At 37.4% G+C, this 12293-nt stretch overlaps 1 protein-coding gene across 4 annotated transcripts; it reads right to left on the reverse strand.

Annotated features, from left to right (window-relative positions):
• Positions 1-3910: 3910 nt before the first annotated feature.
• LOC143849718 (BEL1-like homeodomain protein 2) lies at positions 3911-11020 on the reverse strand. 4 transcript variants are annotated; one of them, XM_077358877.1, is made up of 5 exons: positions 10745-11020; positions 9019-10323; positions 7780-8165; positions 6542-6602; positions 3911-4599 (listed from the first exon to the last, which is right to left on the reverse strand). In XM_077358877.1, exons 2-5 carry the CDS (start codon positions 10249-10251, stop codon positions 4084-4086), a joined length of 2196 nt encoding a protein of 731 aa, XP_077214992.1. In that variant the 5' UTR covers positions 10252-10323; positions 10745-11020; the 3' UTR covers positions 3911-4083. The 4 variants fall into 4 exon arrangements, with proteins under 4 accessions (XP_077214992.1, XP_077214994.1, XP_077214995.1 ...); XM_077358879.1 differs by lacking the exon at positions 10745-11020 and adding an exon at positions 10598-10733; XM_077358880.1 differs by lacking the exon at positions 10745-11020 and adding an exon at positions 10585-10605.
• Positions 11021-12293: the final 1273 nt, after the last annotated feature.

The raw sequence follows: 12293 nt of genomic DNA on the forward strand, positions 1-12293 counted from the left end.
GTTATATTTTATTTTAAAATATTTTCTATTAAAATAAGTGGGGGATTGTTGGTATTTTAATACAAAAATAGCCCTTATTGGTATTTTACAAAGTTCTTTTGTCTACAAAAAGAAGCCACTTTGGTTTCAAAAATGGGTTTGCTCACTTTCTTCACAAAATCGAATAGTCCCGTATTGGAAAGTGGAGAAAAGCTTCATGTGTTTATATAGCTTTTCACTTCTTTAGCTTTGTGAATGAGAAGAGGAGAAAGGGGGCCTACACGCATGAGCCACCAAGTGGACCCGGTGGGCTTTTGGCTATACCACATGCGCGCCGCCTGGCCCGGCTCGGCTCGGCCGGCCGCGTGTGTGAGTCAAGGTATTTTCCTTCCCCTACATTTTAATTTTGTTTCTGTCCGTTTTAACTTCTCTTTACCTTCGGCATTATTGATCAGGTAAGCCGGCGTACCTGAGTAAGCTGGCTTACTGGAACGTCATTAACTGGGTAAATAACGGCACAGTTCTTGAGTAAGCTGACGTACCTTAATAACGCTGGCGTACCTAAATAGCACCGGTATTCCTGAACGTTGTGACTGTTGGGATGCGACCTTTGGCATCTGTAATGTCTTTTGAGCGGCTATTTTCTTAAATGGCGTCTTTACTCTATTAAAGGGTGTGTTGAACGACATGTTTTGGTTTATAAAAGAGGTTGTTCTCTGTGGTTTTAATATACAACAACAGAACAAACTACTGTTTTCTTCTTACTTTCTCTACTTTACTGTAAACAGAGATTTCATTCTTCTTCTTTTATTTTACGTATTTTGTTGGGCAATTGGAGTGTTCGGTGGTTCGAATCTTCTTTATCGTGCAATTCTTGGACATCGATGGTGCGTCGGGCTGTTGTATCCTGGGGGTGATTGCGGCCAGTATTCTGTTGCATCGGAATTAGTTTCGGCAGAGACACAAATTCAGCTTTAAGAGAGCGACATAGTCTGTGCCTCATCTCACCGCATCGAAAAAGGTTTCACTAGCATCGTTTGTTTGTTGTTTCTGTTTCTCAATAGAAGTCTGGTAAGCCGTATTATTTCCTAAATCCACAACAGTTAGAATCTCATTGTAATCTCTTAGTCTTCTTGCTCACAGTGAAAGATGGTTTTTCTCCCTTAGATATAAATAATTCTGGCGAAGACTCTTGTTATCTTTGTACTTGTGTTTTGTTTACTATGAGCTGTGTAGATTGTGTTATTTATGCAAACGAGTTACTTTACAATACGATGTTTATGATGTTAGTTACCTCTCCACTAAATCAAATATGCTCCAAATCCATAATAAACGGGGGACATAGACACAAACGAAGATGTAGTTTAGCATGTGATTGGTTTGGTGCTTCTACTAACATTTTATTAAGGTCTAAAAGAGACCCATCTTTGTCGGTCTCGATTGTTACATTACTACCCATCTTTCCCTACGATGGTATGGTTTTGTCTTTTATGTATTTTCCTTTTGCATGTTGGGCAATGATAAATTTGCAACCCCTATAGGATAATTCACACCCCTGTAAAGGAGAGTGTGAGGCAGAATTTAACGCTTTTTAACGTTTAAAGTGGTGCAAATTATCCCACAGGGGGTGCGAATTTATAATTGCCCTTGCATGTTTTATGGACATGATTAAATTAGGAATCAAACTTACAAAGAGTGTTTATATCCAAAACTCCAAGTTTGTGAATAAGGAGAGGTGGCATCTTAATAACCACTACCTCCTTTATATAATATAAAAAGGAATTATTAAGGTCCATACACTTTAGTTTTAGGTGGCTAATCAATTCAATGCATCATGTCTTATAAAGCTAAGACCAATTCATTATACTAGTCACTCTTGTGAAAGCTTGGATCAATTTGGTCTCAAACCAATGCATCTAAAGTTAATAAACCCATCACAACTAATTATATACATGGTTTTAAATTTGGACCGAATTTCGGATTTCAGTGGAGACCGACACCGAAACCACACAAAACCGAAATTGTCATTTATTTCGGCCGAAATTTCGGAATTTTTCCGAGATATGACACAAAAAAACTGTTTTTTTAATATTAATTTAATATTTCACTGAAATTTCGGTAATTTCGGCCGAAATTTAACAATGAATAAAATATTGTTTTTTCGTTTTGTACCAGATTTCGACCGAAATTTCGAAATTTCGATCGAATTTCGAAATTTCAAGGTCCAAAACATAGGGCTGCAACTTGGGTCGGGTTTTGGAGAACCCAACCCTACCCGAGAAATATCTCGGGTCGGGTCGGGTCGGGTTTTTTTTCGGAAAACCCACGATTCCCAAACCCGGCCCTACCCATGATAAATCTCGGGTCGGGTCGGGTCGGGTCGGGTTTTTTCACGTTGACGCAATTTTTTAAGGAAAATTCTTGTTTGGCAAGGCAACTCAACTCATAGAAGTAGAAATTACACTCACATTACACTCGAATCAAACAAATGATGTAATTACACTCACATTACACTTGAATCAAACAATGCTGTAATCAAACAATGTTGTAATTACAATCAAACAATGCTAAATCAAACACTTGAATCAACTCAACTCATAGAAGCAGAAATTACACTCACATACAATAACAGTGGGTGCGTGGGTTTTCACTTTTAACTTTTAACTAACAATAGAAAAAAATGTACATACTATAACTTATGTAACTCGGGTCGGGTCGGGTCCGGCCCCTTCAAACCCGGCTCGACCCGAGATTCATGCGGGCTTTTGAATGCTCAACCCGGCTCGACCCGAAACCCATGAAACCTGCAACCCAGGCTATTTTCGGGTCGGGTCGATGCGGGTCGGGTAAAACCCGGCTCGAGTTGCAGCCCTACCGAAACGGGTACCGAAACCGAAATTTTAAACCTTGTTATATATATCACGGCAATAAATTTGGGTTCTACCCGCAGATGGACCAAACAAGTTCCCATTTTTCACGCAACATGGCAGTTTGAATACGTATAACAGCTGCAATGAGTGTTGTGCATCTGTAGTTAGCATTCCTCTATCAATAATTATATATAAGAAACTAAGTTAGGTACCACCAAATTTAGTATAGAAATGTATAGAAAAATGGAGCATTTATGATGATATTTAAAACTTTTAACTGCATAGTTACGCAAAACTAGTTTAGAAGTCAAGCAATATTGTGAAAATGAATTCTTCCTACCATATTGATAGTAAAGAAAAAAAAAAAAAAAAACTGTCCAATGCTCCAGTGTATGAAGTAAAATTCTACTAGTGCTGGCATACATGGAGTTAAACTAATGATATTTGCAAATAGAAACCCAATTTTGTAGCAATGTTCAATAACATTTCCATATAACTAGATTTGAGTTCTGCCTACCATATTGATTTTAAAGAACAAAAAAAAAAAAAAAAAAAGCACTGTCAAATGCTCCAATATATCTAGTAAAATTTTACTAGTGTTGGCATACATGGAGTTAAACTAATCATATTTGCAAATAGAAACCCAATTTTGTAGCAATGATCGATATTCTTCTTCAAAAAAAAAAAAAAAAGCACATACAGTGTAGACAACAATAACCAGACCCTAGCCAGAATCAGGTATTGGAATCGGTTTTACCTTAGAAATGGAATATGAAAACTTAAAATAAGAAATTTAATTAAAAAAAATATTCAATAAAAATTTCATTCTGACATGGGCAGAATCAGAATACCACCTATTCGAATGGGAAACAGTTTCCAGCATTCTTTTACTTTTAATTCCACCTCGTTGTAAATTCCGCCTCCTCATTGCTTAATCAAACACTGCAATCAGAATAGGATACCAATTCTTGCTATAATTCCGGCAAGCCAAACACACCGTAATCGCACATACATCTATAATTTTCCAAAAAAAAATTAAAATAATAATAACACAGAGAATATTAAGTAGCCAACCATAATAATCAATCTAATAATCTACTATACATTTAAATAGATTTAAAAAGTTTCTCATTCATATCTTCTTTCATAATAAAAAAAAGAAATAGAAAATAAGAAAAATGGATTGATTTTCTAGCTTGTTTTCCTTTTATTTTGATATTTTTTTTGAATTAATCTAACAACCCCCAAAATCTCTAATAGAAAATCTTGTCTTTTCAGGCATGTTCCCAGCATGCCTTAGCCCCAAAGTAAGAGACACATCCCCACTAGTCCCAAACCTGACCATGGTGGGCCCATTCCCAGTGGTCCCAAACTCTCCCATATGACACGTGTCCTCCTGTGATAGGACAGCCATTCCTCCCCTTTGCATGTCAGGCTCATGGGTCATGGCCAGCGCCGGTGCTGGAATCTGACCCACGTCGCCGGCGGCGACTTGGTTTTCCGAGAAGAGTTGTTGTTGTTGTCTATTGATTGTGTTTTGTGAGGGGTCGTTTTCTATAGCATTGAATTCGGATCTTTTGCCTGTTGTTGTGTCTGTTGTGGGCTTTGATGTTTGTGCTCTTTGGTGGGTTTTGCCCTCTTTATTTGTTTCTCTCTCATCTTCTTCATTTTCTTTGGACTCTTGTTGGTACATGTCTTCTACCATGGGTTTCCACAACCGAACCCTGGCGTTAATAAACCAGTTTGAGACCTGAAAAACACAATAAAAATTCAAGACAAAGAGGGTGACAAAGAGAGATAAAGAGAGATCAGAATAATAGAAGTCAAGGCATTGATGATGCATGGGATTGTGCGATGATGGGATGTCTACATATTTTTTTAGCATTTGCTTCTTTTTTTGTGTGTGGGGTGAAAGGGGGTGTCTTTTTTTTCTTCCTTTAAAAAGAGAGGTGTCTAGTTTTAAGTAAAATAACCCATACAGAGGGAAAAAGAGGGAAAGAAGTCTTAAATAAAAAGCACTATAAAAGATCATGCAAAGAAAAAAAGAAGCTATAAAAATAAAAATAACTAAAAAAAATCATGCAAAGAAAAAAAGAAGCTATAAAAATAATGTAATAAAGATAAGTATTGTTTAAAAATGTGGATGCCGCAAGGAATGTGAATGAAGAATATCCTAGTAGACTCGGCATGATGCGGCTGAGTACTCGGTTGATGCAGCCATAATTTGTGAGAGTCGAAAAAAGGAGTTCTTTTTTACTCTTTAGGGCAAAACGGAGAACGCGGATGCAGCACAACATAGAATGCAGCCAAGGTAAAAGAGAGACGACTTGGGGGAGTCAATGCGGATGTGGTAGTGTTTTAAAACTATGAAAATAAGTATCCATTAATGAACCCGTTTGAGACTTGAAGAAGCAATAAAAATCAAACCCAAAGAGAGAGGTCAAGAAATTGATGATGCAGAATGAACTGTGGGATGATGTATATCTACATTTTTTTTTGTAAGCATTTGATTTATGATTTTTATTCTTGTTTGCTGAAATGGGTTGCTTTTTTTTTTTTTTTCCTAGCTTGAATTTTGTTTGCTTGGCGTCAGACTGACTGGAATAAATATGAGAAAAATAACTAAGAAAAGTGAAGGAAACATCAAATAGAGAAAATATATTTTTAATATTATTTTATTTCTATATTTTGAAAAAGGGTGGGTAGAGGGAGAGAGAAAGGACAGAGAGGGGAAGAGAAAAAAATGCACATAAAGAATTAAAAAGTCCTATAAAAATAAATAAATAATATAATAAAAATGGTATCCATTATTCATTGTGTGTATGTGTCATGTGGCAAATGATATTTTCACTTCCTTTGGCTTTTTTTGTCTTTTTCTTAAAATGACTTCATATTTTTAGGAAAATGCAACCAAAAGGGAGTGGAATTTGGAAATGCTAAAAAGGAAATAAGAAATCTCTCTCTCTCTCTGCGGAAATGCTGAAAAAAGAATAAACGGAAAAGGAAATATGTATACATAAAATAGTTGCCAAAATAAAATTTAGTTAATTTTGTTACTCGAGTCACCTTCTAATGTTTGAAATGCTTATTGCTATTAGAATAATGAAAGGCATTAATACAAAAATACACAAAAAAGAATAAACATAAGAAAGTAGAAGAAAAATTCAAAGAAATAAAGTAAACTAAAGAAAAAAAATAGAAGAAAAATTCAAAGAAAATGGAGAGCTACAATCATCAGGTCCATTTATAAGTAATAAACACTGTTTTGATGCATCTTCCCCTCTTCTGCTTCTTATCTAAGGCCATGTTTGGATTGCAGGAATTTTATGGAAAAGTTTGGAAAGGAAAATATTTCTTAATTTTTTTTACCTTTTATACTTACCAGAAAAGATAACTTGAACCAACCCTAATCATTTTTTATGGAGAGGGACCTTCAATTTCTGATAATATTCCTCTAAATTAACCACAATCATATCACTTCCCTCTAAATTGTGTAGAGAAGAAAAATTTCCCAAGAAATGTTTTTCTTTCAATCCAAACAAGGCTTAAAGAGAAAAAAAAAGTGGGAACTTTTGTGAGAAAAAAAGGAACCAAAGAATTTAACAGACCAAAAAACAAAAAATAAAGAAATTAAAGAAACATGAACAAACTTTATTGCTGTCATTTTCATTTTTGAAATAGAAGAGACTAACCTGATTTCTTGATAAACCTGTCTGTCTAGCCAACAAATGCTTATCTGCATCACTTGGGTACCTGAAAAGTAGGGAGAAAATGACATCAGACCCTATATAGATCCAAGATTTATGTACTGTTTTTCTTATGGCGTGAAAATCTAGAGAGAAAGATAGACCAATAACTGAGAAAAAACTGCACCACTGATCTCTCTTTCAATGATGATAATTATACGATTATATGATTTTTTTTTTCCATTGGGTTTTGTTAACTAACTAGAGGGACCACGATTGGACACTCTGCAGCTGTTTTGGATCTGAAAAAAAGCAAAAAAGGAAGAAACTTTTTTCAGCTTTTTGGTCTAGGGGACAACACACAAGGACACTGCATTACTGATCTTTTAATACAAAAGTTAATTAAATAGAAAGGGATAAGCACTGTCAAATAATATTGGAAGACTCCTAATTCATACAACAATCATAACAGAAATATAGAATAATAAAAGATAAGAGACAGTTATATGTTATTCTTTGGTTGAATTATATGTAAATTGCCAAAATTCCTTTGAAAAACTCGTGGATCCAACTATCTTCAAGAGGCCTCATCTGCAGGGTGCCTCTTGTTGAGACTAATTGGTAGGATGAATGATGGAATTATGGAGATGCAAATGATCAAAGTAGGAAACACAAGGAGAAAATAGAATGAGGTATAGAGACAGGAATTAGGCAAGGCAACCCAATTAAGACTTTATCTTAAAAGACTTTTATTTTCCACTTATGCAGGTGGCTACATGGAAATAAAGTTCCAATGGTACAATGCCTACAACTATTAAGCTTGGGGAGACCTAGTAACCCCCCACATGGATATTAGATAGAACAGAAAAAGGACAAGGAAGACCACATTTCTAGAGACCCTAGATCATTATCAAATATTTTTTTTAATATGAGACACTGAGCCTTCTTTTATAGAAAATTACAAGACACTAACGAATCCTTTCCCATAAAATACCCTTTCATTTAAAATAAATATTTTTGAATAATCAAAAAACCCTTTTCATAAAATTAAGTGTCTTTTGAAACAAAACATATGCTCACATTTTTATTAAAAAATAAATATATTTTGAAACTATCCAACACCTCTAAGCTAAGATTAAATTTTATGTGCAAGCTCACTCCTAAGAAATCTTTCTAGAGTTAATTATCGTTTAATACTTTTTAGCATTAATGAGCAATGACTGATAGAAAGAAGGAGAACATACGGGTGAAGGAAATGCTCAAAGAGCCAAGCTCTCAAGATACTGACAGAACGCTCTGGTAAGCCTCTCTGAGGCCTCCAAGTTTCTTGCTCCATCATCCCAAACTGGTGGAAGGCTCTTTCTTGCCTAAGGCTTTGTTCGAGCATTCGAAGCCTCGGTGTCTCTCCTTTCGTCACACCCGAAGCTCCTCCGCCATCTTTATCCCCTAAGAATTCACATGTAATCTTCAATTGCGTGGTAATTGCGTCCTTGAGGCATCGAAAGTGTCGAGACATGGCTTTTTGAGCAAGGGCTGTGTATGGAGTTGCAGCCCTAAAACCCATCACTGATTCAAATGAGTTCACCACCATTTGCATCTGCTCGCAGTAATGGTTGTACCTTCTATCCACCTGCAACACATAAGGGAATTAATGGATCTAAAAATACAAAACCCATTTGGTCTTTTATTATTTTTTATCACTACATATCTAATTTTTTGGCATACAATTTAGAACAAGAGTAGGAAACCCATGTCATAGATAAAAAAGTTCACAATGACTACATTGCAAAACCATGTTTTTTGGCTCCTTGTTGTGTTGTTCTATACTGTTTTTCACTAACCAAATGCAAAACTATAAAAACCCAAAGTCATATAAAGATAATCATTGGTTTACTAACTCATCTTGCTAGGTTTGATTTTCATGAAAGAAGAAAAAAAACAAGAAGATTTGAAAACCATTTTGTTTCTACTTTGTTTTAGATTCCTTCCCATAACTGATAAAAACAGCAAAAATAGAATCAATGAATGCATGAAAAACAAGTCCACCCCTACTTGCAGCAGAATGATTGTGTGGAAGAATATACTGATATTTTTTTCCTCTATGGTTGTATAAAAATTTCCTAGGTCAACTTAGGGTGAAATCAATGGCTTTTCTGAAGTTTTACTATCATGGGTATGATCTCTAGGAGCAGCAGACTTCCTAACAACCTCCTACGTGTTATAGGGCTTATAGGCGATTTTCCCAATCAAAGGGGTGTCGTTTCCCATTGGTCATCCCCCTAAGTTCACAGGTTGCCTCAAAGAAAAATCCAAAGTACAAAAGCTGCATCAAATAAGAAACAAGAGAAACAAAATACCATGGAATCAACTCAGCTAACTAGTATGCAGAAAACCAACATAGCAGTCGGCTAACTTTCATGGTTTTTTCTTTTCGGTGTGTTTGAAAAACAATAGAGAGATAGAGAGAAGGGGATTTTACATGCCTCATCAAGCATGGATAAGAGCTTGGCCTTCCTTCTCTGATGCTCAAACCTCTCAGAAGGTGACAAGGGAGGGAGATCTTTTGAGGTAGATGAAGATGCACCACCACTGACAAGACTAGGGTTAGGGTTTGTGCTAGGGTTGGGCCTCCCATGCCCACCACTGACAAGACTAGGGTTAGGGTTTATGCTAGGGTTGTGCCTCCCATGCCTGTTACCCTTGAGCTGCCCTCTCCCTACACTGCAAAACTCCTCCAATAACTCTTGTGCTGCTTTCACATACCTTGAATTCCTCAACAAGTTGACTACACTCATTGACCCAAAACCCACATGAACTTGGTGTTGGTGGTTGTGACCAAGAGTTTGGCCATGACCAAGACTTGGTCCTTGATTGTAATACAAAACACCATCTCCCATCCTCAATTGCTCAGCCTTGTTTGCTTCTAATTGCTGTAGAGAAGACGACAAAGACAGCGAAAGCCCTTGGTTTTCCACTCCAATTTTGTTACTATTGGGATTGTTTTCACCACCGCCGGCAGAGACCCAAGTGAAATGGGAGGTGGGGATTGGAATGTTGCCTAGAGTGGAGGGATTTTGAAGAGTAGGAGGATTAGGGTTTGGAAGCAACATGTGGAGGGGTCTAGTACTAGGAGGAGGAGTTGGGGTTGGAGAAGGTGATCTTGGTTGTGGGTTCATCAGAAAAAGCTGCATAGCTGCTGCTGAATCTGCATTTATGCCTGCAATCCTATGCTGATGAACTGCTAAGTTGTTGTTTTCACTGTTATTTACTCTATTTTCAACCCCCTTTCCTTCCCTGGGCCACCCCACTCGTTGCCTGTTTCCATACCAATTGCTGCCGTTGGCCGCCGGGTGACGGTGGAGGCGATAATTCGCTTGGATCTGATTCTCGAGCAGGTCAGCCGTCGTCGCCGGTGGGAAATTGAACATCTCTGACAGCATTCCGTAGGCCGTGGAGGGTTCTTCTTCGTCCTCCATCGCCAATAGTGGCGGTTCGAATCCACTTTGAACCCTCAATTTATCTCGCCGGCTCTGCTGAGCGATGTGTTGGTGATGATGTTGTTCTTGGTGGGTCGAATTGTCGAAGCCATCGGAGAAGTTGAAGATCCCTTGAGGGAAGCCTTGGGACATAGAAGTGGTGGAATTAGGCGCGAAGGAGAGTGCAATTTTGGCAAGTAGGTTTGGATGAGGGAGGAGAGGTTGTGTTGCTATGCTCATGTTGGTGTACTCTTCTTCTTCATCTCTTTCTTTCTTAGCTGCCGCGGCCGTTGGTGATTATTCTGTTGGGTCCTGTGGATTGCCATGGATCAATTACAAGGGTGAGAGATAAAGAAGACCCATGATCAAATTTCAGCAATTCATTATGGAAAATAAAAATCATCAGAAAGGATAACAAAAATGAGTAAAGGTAGAGGGATAAAGAAGACCCATGTCTTAATTCTAGTTGTTAGACTTTTCTAAAGAGAAAAAACACACAAAGGATGACATGAGAGAGAGAGAGAGAGAGAGAGAGAGAGAGAGAGAGAGAGAGAGAGGGAGAGAGAGAGAGACAAATGAACCAGACCCATGATCTAATTCCATTGATTACAGACTACGGTAATTAAGGATAAAAAACACAGACGAGAGAGAGAGAGAGAGAGAGAGAGAGAGAGAGAGAGAGAGAGAGAGAGATTTTAAAGTTTTTCCCTTCACTTTTTTTGTTCTTGTTTACCTAGAGTTGCACGGTTGAAAGAAAGGGTATAAAGCTCTCAGACATCGTTGTCTTTCTGTGTGATTGAAATCTTCTTGAATGCCACCATCAGTCTTTCAATCTCTCTCTATCTTCACCCTTTTCTTTTTATGTTGTTGCTCTTTCCACTCTCCTACAATCGCCTTCTGAAGAAAAAAATAAAAGAAAAATGAAGAACTTGGAACTGATCTCAGACAGATCCAAGAGAGAAAAAAAGGGGGTCGCTGTTCTTCTTGCCTCCTTCCTAATACCCTCCAAATTTATCTATAATATAACTTCAAAGCAAACAAAAATAAAATAAAAGACAATGCTTTTTTTTCACTAAAATGACCGAAATTGCCTTCAGTTTAATAAGACCACACCACAAAAATGAGGGTACTCGTGTCCATACACAGTTGAAAAAATATCACCCCTAGTTCCACACCAAGGGATGACAACTTTGGTCAAATTGACTAAACTGCTACATTCTGCTAAAAATTTGACATGTAAGTCCTCTACTAGTGATCAATAAATGACTAGAAACAAGTGAGTGGTAAATCAATTACACCCATTTGATTGGAGGAAACATATTTCTGGTGGGAATTTTTTTTCCTATATGATTTACAGGGAAAGGATATGGTTATGATTATTTAGAGGGATATCATTATGAATTGGTCCTGTACAAAAAGGAGTCATAAATACACTAGTGGCAGTGGGGGTGGCCCAGGGAAGAAAAGGAGGGTGAATATATCACATCCCTTACTTTTATTTTCATAATCAAATAATGGAAAAGTAAGAAATTCTAGAAAGTTTCTTATTTTCTAAAATTTTCTTGCAACCGAAATTAGGCCTCATTAAAATAGAGGAATGTTAAACCTGAAAGACACCCCTGCAACCTCACTCTTTCCCCCTCAACTATGTCCCTCTCCCATACTACTTGTCCCTCTTCCACCATTGAACAAACTAAATATTCCAGGGAATAAATTTTCATGGACTCCAAACATGGCCTTAATTCTATATGTTTTCAGTGTTATCAAATACAATTGGGCGTAATCATTCTACCTCTATCTTGCTTCTTCCTCCCGTTCCTCGTAGCTTTCTAGCATTTGGTACATTCCAGCTCCTAGAGTTTGTGCATTTGGATGGACAGCTTATTAATACAAAAAATACAAGATTAAGACCATAAAAAATACGTCTTTGCCACTTGCTTATAGTTGACCATTGTGCCCTGTGCGGGGGATGGAGAGATAGGGGACTACATGCTTATTCATTGTATCCTGGGGAAACATGGGCTAGGATTTTTGACTTGTTCGACATTCAAGGCTCTCCCCTGCTCGTATTCTTGGTCTCCATGCCAGTTGGTTTTTTGTGCCTTGGCCTAGTAAGGGAAGGATCCTGTGGAAGCTTGTTTTGTTGCCCTCTATTTGGGTTATGCGGAAGGAGAGAAATGCTCGCATGTTTAAGAACGCGTCTAATAGTGCTTGCACTTCTTATTGGATGATCATAGCTTTAGTCATCTCCTAGGCTAAAGCCCTTCATGAATTCAATTTGT

This window comes from Tasmannia lanceolata, unplaced genomic scaffold, assembly GCF_043159265.1.
Source record: "Tasmannia lanceolata isolate RefF3 unplaced genomic scaffold, GAP_Taslan_0.1 ptg000018l, whole genome shotgun sequence".
Lineage (NCBI taxonomy): Eukaryota > Viridiplantae > Streptophyta > Magnoliopsida > Canellales > Winteraceae > Tasmannia > Tasmannia lanceolata.